The 7,500-nt window shown below is 35.7% G+C and overlaps 1 protein-coding gene across 3 annotated transcripts in view; it reads left to right on the plus strand.

The window, feature by feature from the left end:
• The window catches only part of LOC144975416 (cAMP-dependent protein kinase type II regulatory subunit-like), a 214,020-nt gene that overhangs the window by 6,632 nt on the left and 199,888 nt on the right, over positions 1-7,500 (plus strand). For 2 of the 3 annotated variants that reach the window (XM_078919459.1, XM_078919461.1), the window contains exon 2: positions 5,237-5,272. In XM_078919459.1, the coding sequence (XP_078775585.1) occupies positions 5,237-5,272 (36 nt within the window). The remainder of the gene's footprint in view (positions 1-5,236; positions 5,273-7,500) is intronic. The other variant, XM_078919460.1, reaches the window with a different exon arrangement.

The raw sequence follows: 7,500 nt of genomic DNA on the forward strand, positions 1-7,500 counted from the left end.
TCCGGGTGGGACCTTTTGACCTGTCATGGTGGGCAGGAGGTCACTTGTTATGTCTTCTATCGCCCTGTAATATTTGTTTTCCAAGTCGCTTTCTGTACTTTGTCTTGGAATGGGATTTCTTGGTTTTGTCAGTCCTCGACCGAGAGGGAAACAGTCAAATGAATCGTGATAGTTTTGGGAGGTGATATTTTTTTCCTTGTCAATCATATCTCTCTCTCTCTCTCTCTCTCTCTCTCTCTCTCTCTCTCTCTCTCTCTCTCTCTCACTCTCTTTCTCTCTCTCTCTCACTCTCTTTCTCTCTCTCTCTCACTCTCTTTCTCTCTCTCTCTCTCTCTCTCTCTCTCTCTCTCTCTCGTCTGTAAGGCCTATCGATAGTTATATTATTTTGTTTTGGGTATATCTTGTAAACATTTTGATTGTCTTCCTCTTAGTAGAATCTTGTGCTTGTGTCTGGATGAGACTTTGACGTGATCTCAAACTAAGTACATTGATGGTGTGCTCTTGGAATCTACATCTGTTCCCTATTCGAACCAATTCCCCTTTGTCTTACTTTTTCTTGGGCGTTTTAACTTTAATTGTAGTTCTAGAATATTTTGACTATTCCATTCTCTTTCTTTTTACTGGCGCTGATCTGACATAAAAAAAAAGTCACAGGAGCCGTAAAGCCCTTAAAAGCTTTGTGCGGCTATGCGGTCTACTGGTGTGACACTCGCTTTCGGATCGGAAGGTCATGGGTTCGAGCCTCACTCGCTCGGCGCATAGTTGAGTTCCTGGAAAGGGCTCTTTATTCACATTCTCTCACCGTACTCAGGTGTAAGATGAGTACTTGGCCATTAACAGCGTTGTATCTGTCGGAGAATAAATTGCAATATTATAGCCATGTGACGTGCTGATGTTGGTCAGGGATTTGGGCACATTTAGTGGATATTGCTCATATAAAAGCTCAATTAAAAAAAAAAATTAAACAGAAAAGACTAACGCTGTGATTCTACTTTCGGTGTTTTTAAAGGGTTGGCAGGTCTGTGTTAACACTAACTGTAGGTACCTACCTACTACAGGTACAGCTGGCCGATGACAGATGGTTCTACTGCATCAGGTAGAATTTCAAGTGTTTGGGTACGGTGTGTTTGCATAACATAATTTTGGGATGAATCTAGCATGTTTATACCTTGTTAGTTAATATGGGATGTAGTTTGTACGTGTGTGTGTGTGTGTGTGTGTGTGTGTAGAGAGAGAGAGTGAGAGAGAGAGAGAGAGAGAGAGAGAGAGACAGACATTCAGAGAGATTCAGAGAGGGAGAGAGAGAGGATGGAGAGGCATTCAGAGAGAGGGAGAGGCATTCAGATATATATATATATATATATATATATATATATATATATATATATATATATATATATATATATATATAGAGAGAGAGAGAGAGAGAGAGAGGATGGAGAGACATTGAGAGAGAGGAGGGAGAGACATTCAGGGTAGGGAAGATACATATTGAATGACGACTCAAATTTCAAAAAGAAACAATAGCTCCTATGATACTGGTATATTATTATCCTTGTGGCATATCGTGTTTGTGCAGCACACTCATCGGTTGAATGGTTTATTGTGTTGTATGTGTGCATAATAATAATATGATATAATGTGTCCTAATAGCGTGGGTAGATTAATATCGTGTTGATCACAAAGAGACTTGAAAAAAATATATATGAGGGCTGGTTTTTCCAAAACTCGTTAAGTCGATTTTTCTACTTTTTGAGATTTTCCATCCATGAGATAAACTGAGACGTAAATTTTTATTTAAAGCATCAATTGGCACAAGAATAATATTATATTTGTGTGAATTTGAAGTTTAAAATACGATAAAATAATAAACCGAATGAGGATTTTGTAGGGGAAATAATCCTCAATGTCTAAAAATGGGAAAAAAAAACAAAAAAAAAACGTTAGGGAGTTTTGGAAAGCCGTTTTTAATATGTATTATATTGTTGTCGTAGCCATTTACAATGGGGGGGGGGGGGGGGGGGGGGGGGGGGGGGGGGGGGGGTTGTGTGTGGAAAAAGGCTGTGTGTATTAATTGAATGGCTCTGGGTTGAATGAAATATGTAAATACAGAGGGATAAAAGGGATAAAACCAAATATGCAGATGTACTTAGAACGGTGTTGATACTTACACACACACACACACACACACACACACACACACACACACATATATATATATATATATTTGGACATGAGAGAGGGAGTACGTGGGAAGGAAAGTATTGGAATTACAAATAGAGGAGAAAGGGACGCCCAAAGACTATATGGTGGGATAGGTAAAGGATGATATGAAAGAACTGGGCCTGGAGGAAGATGATGCTATGAACCGAGATGTATGGAGAATTGGCATTCATTATGGCAACCCTGCAAACTGCGGGATGAGCTGAAAGAAGAAGATATATATAAATATATATATATATATATATATATATATATATATATATATATATATATATATATATATATATATATATATATATATATATAAACTCTCTCTCTCTCTCTCTCTCTCTCTCTCTCTCTCTCTCTCTCTCTCTCACACACACACACACATCCTCAGACAAACACCCTTACACATTATATATATATATATATATATATATATATATATATATATATATATATATATATATATATAATGTGTAAGGGTGTGTTGTATGAATATGTGGTTTGATATATCTATAACATTATTGCAACAAGATATATGTTCAAATTTGTGATCATATGTGTAGCTATACTATCCAATTCCGCTTTCTCTATTACTACACACACTTTTGTATCAATAATTATAGAAAGCCTCTTTTGCCCGTGGCCATACAACCTGTTCCTTTTTACTTGTTCGTATAATTTATATTATCTTTTCGGACATGGATATTGGTTGGTTTATATTATAACCTAAGTTTATTTTGAAATAGCGTAATATATCCACAGTTAGTTTAATGTGCTCAAAGTCCTTTACATGGGGTCCCAAGGTAATGACAACACTTCGCGCCTGTAAAGCCAATTTTTACTTTTTTGTTTGTTTTGTTTTGTTTTGATTTTGTTTTTGTGACACAAGATAACACTGCTAGCAGTCTGATATGTCTCCCTTTTTTTTCCACCATAGTAAAGAGCCAAGGACTCAACTATGCGCTGTCCCATAGCAGGACCCGAACTAGGGACCTACAGGCGTAAAGGCGACCGAGCGAACGTCAAACCACAGGGACAGAAAGCCGCTTCATGTGTGTGTGTGTGTGTGCGTTTGTGTGTCTGTGTGTGTGTATAAATGTGTTGCCGTGTGGTTTTGTGGTTTGACATTCGCTTTCGGACTGGAAGGTTCGAATCCCGATTTGAGCGGCGCAAAGTTTAGTTGTTGGAAAAGGCTATTATTTCACATTCTCTCACCCTTCTCGGGTGTGAAATGAGTATATCTGGCCGTCAGCAGCAGGGGAAAAAATTGTAATATCGCCCAACAGGCTTCATGCCTCGTCCTACATGTCAAGCATTGCTGTTGGCGAGGGACTACTTTAGGCACGTCTAATGGACATTGCCCGACGTGTACATGTGTACGCAGGACTGGCATCCGAACGCAATTATGGGCCTAGTTTAACATTGCTGCAATGGACAATATTTTGCGTCATATTTTAAAGATTTCCGTTACAACAATGAATTGGGTTATCAGACCTTCAGATAAATGCACGTCGATAATGCCCTATAAAATGGTCGTTAAAAAATAAAATGATAATGATAATAATGATAATAATAATAATAATAATAATAATAATAATAATAATAATAATAATAATAATAATAATAATAATAATGATAATAATGATAATAATAATGATAATAATAATAATAATAATAATAATAATAATAATAATAATAATAATAATAATAATAATAATAATAATAATAATAATAATAATGATAATAATAATAATGATAATAATAATGATAATGATAATGATAATAATAATGATAATGATAATGATAATAATGATAATAATGATAATAATAATAATAATAATAATAATAATGATGATGATGATGATGATGATGATGATGATGATGATGATGATGATGATGATAATGATGATAATAATAATAATAATAATAATAATAATAATAATAATAATAATAATAATAATAATAATAATAATAATGATAATGATAATAATAATAATAATAATAATAATAATAATATAATAATAATAATAATAATAATAATAATAATAATAATAATAATAATAATAAGAAGAAGAAGAAGAAGAAGAAGAAGAAAAGAAAACAAAACTATCTGGTTACTGTCCACCAGGCCACTAAGACCGGTTTTTCTAAGTGTTGATTTTAGCTAAATTTTTACTTCTTTCTGTAATGCAAATTCAAAGGAAATATTATAACAACTAACAGTATGTTCAGGGAGGGATACAGTGGCTTAAATTACTAAATTCTCTTTTGTTGTTGTTGTTGTTGTTGTTGTATTTTTAAATATTTTTTATTCTGTTTTTGGTAAAGACGAACGGTGTTAGTTTTAGCACCTATCTCGAATGGCTGAATCTTGATTAATTTCAGTGCATTTTATGGATCGGCATTTTAAAATCGAAAAATTAAAATTTACTTCTTTCAAAAAATGTCTATTTCATTATTTTCGATTACGCAAGTTGTCACTCATCATCATCATCATCATCATCATCATCATCATCATCATCATCATCATCATCATCATCATCATCAAGCACACAAACACGCACAATCGAATTTAGTTAGACTGTCCCTCTTCTCCACTTTTTTTTTTTGTCTCTTCGCTTTTTACTTCTCCACCTCACACCTAGTCTCGCTTTACATGCTCATTTCCAATCAACCCATCTATCATTCATCCATTCATCCATCCACCAACCACCCAACCATCCATCCATCCACCCATCCATCCATCCATCCATCCATCCATATCCACTCATTCATCCGTCCATCCATACATCCATACATTCATCCGTCCTCCTTTTTCGCCGCCCTCTTCCCCCCTCCTCCTCTCTCCCTGCTCCTCCTCCTCCTGCTCCTCCCCCTCCTCCTCCCCTCCCCTCCCTCCCCCACCATTCATCCATCTCCATCACGTATTATCTTTGATTTCCATATCTGTATATCTTTACTACATGACCATTTTGTAACAACTAGGCCACGCCATCATTATGATTCTTTCTTCTCTCTATTTCAGCAGTCCCTCCGTCTTACAGAGACAGGCGAAAATCAGGCAAGTACCCATGATATCGTGCCATATCATATTACATATCATGACATAATGTACCATTCTTACACTCTTGCTTTTTGGAATTCCGGACGTGTTCCCGGCCACTGCACGAGCTTGCGAGTGCGCGTTGAGAACAAAGTTCGAATTTACAAAACGCAAGAGTGTAAGAAATAATTTATTCTACCCCTCAACTGATTCTATTTCGTTGTCTTTGAATAAAATACATGTCCAAAAACACAAATAATACTTTAAAAAAAAACAACAACTTGAATTTGAGTGAAATTTACGCTTGATAATCTGACGTTACAAATTATTATTGTAAACATGATATCATTACGCGTTACTATTTAGGGAGAGAGGTGGAATTATATCATATAGTGTATCATGTGAAAGGTTACTTAGACCAACTGATCTTTGAATTTGATTACCTAGGCCCTTCACTCCGGCTGGAGCACAGACAGACCTGAATCGTAATACGAACAATTCCGTAGGATTACGAAATTTTGGCTCTATCTACAGAGCTGCATACACATCTTTGACTCAATAAATGTTGTTGAAAAGGAAAGTTTAGTTCCGTAGAATCTATTTTGTGGACTTTGGAGCATTTTTGGACAATGATGAGAGCAATGTATTATTTTTTTAAAGTTATCTGTCGTGACTTTTTGTTTTTCTTCACTTGGAAACTACGACTTTTTGAAAATTTCAAGTTGGCAGCTCTGAGCATAGGCCATCGACGGATTCGAATCCCCTCCATCTTGTCCAGCTTTGTGCCATCTTCTCGGCCTCTGTCCTTGTTAAGCCTTCAGTTTTTAGATCCCCTCCATCACTGTCCTCCTCCAGCGGTGTACCCTGTTTCTTTTAATTTATTCACAATTTTAATCGGGAACTGATTATTATTATAATAATTTTTTTTTTGTCTACGAAGCATTATTTTGTATTTGTCCTGTAACACAAGTAGTATTTTTTTCGTTTCACAATATTATATTGTTCTTATGCTAGTTTTGTATAATTTGTCAATAAATATTTTGAACGTGCGTCTTCTGGGAATTTTTTGTACTCGAAAACGAACAAAAAAAAAAAAAAAAAAAAAGAAAGAAAGATATTCAGAGGTATCCAAATTAACCTCATATTCATATCCATGATCTATCGTCTCAAAATGCTCGAGGTCCCAGGTTTGAGCGCTTTTTTTTCTTTTTTTTTAATTTTTGTTTTTTTTTTAAATTAAAATTTTTAAATAAATTTATTTTAAAAAAATTATTTGCTAAGATGGTCATTCAAGTCGATCGATATTTGAAGGTCGAGTTTTCTGGCCAAATTTTAAAGATACGTGTCTTTCCCAGAGTACGGCAGTTAACAAGTAAAAAAAAAAAAAAAGATAAAGTAAAGGACATCGGTGTGTTGAAATGCCCCTTGTCCTCATTATTAAGTCTTCAGTCTTCTTTCGGAGGGAATAACTCAACTTGCTTGTAACTGTATTAAGGCTTGTGGTCCCAGGTTTGAGAGTTTTTGCCGAAATGAGGGTAATTTAAAATCGATGGATATTTGGATTTTGAAGGACGAGTTTTCTGACCAAATTTCCTAAACCCCCGCGTCTTTGCCAGGGTACGACACTTAACTGGAAATTTTCCTGCGTTGAAGTGGCTCTTGTCCTCGCTCTTTAAAGTCTTCAGTCGTCTTTCGGAGGAAGTAGCTTGGTAACTGTGTTGAAAAGAGTTGTTAAGACTTACTGTGTTCAAACTGCGTGGGTTGTGTGTGGAGTTGTCAGTCTCCAAGTCGTCGTTATCGTCGTCGTCGTCGTCATCGTCATCGTCGTCATCGTCGTGTACTCTTGAAAAAGAGTGATTAAAAAAATTGTAGGTTTTTTTTACTGGGCTGTCAAATCATAAAAAAGACACGTATTTAAAAATTTGGCCAGACAACTCGTCCTTAAAATACCGATCGATTTAAATGATCCTCACTTTGGCAACCCCACTCCCTCCCCCCCCTCTCACACACACACACACAAACACACACACACACACACATACAAATAAAACAGCAACATAACCCCCCCCCCCCTCCCCCCCCAAAAAAAAAATATAAAACAACTAAAAACAAAAACAAAACAACACAAAAAAAAAATGTAAAAAGTTCTTGAGCCTGGGACCTCCCGCGATGTCTTTCCACAGTACGGCAGCTGATTGGTTAAAATATATATAGTACTTTTTTTGGGGGGTCAAGTTTGAGCCCTA

This window comes from Berghia stephanieae, chromosome 6 (assembly GCF_034508935.2).
Source record: "Berghia stephanieae isolate SIO BIC M18660-M18661 chromosome 6, UCSD_Bste_1.3, whole genome shotgun sequence".
In the NCBI taxonomy this organism is placed as follows: domain Eukaryota; kingdom Metazoa; phylum Mollusca; class Gastropoda; order Nudibranchia; family Aeolidiidae; genus Berghia; species Berghia stephanieae.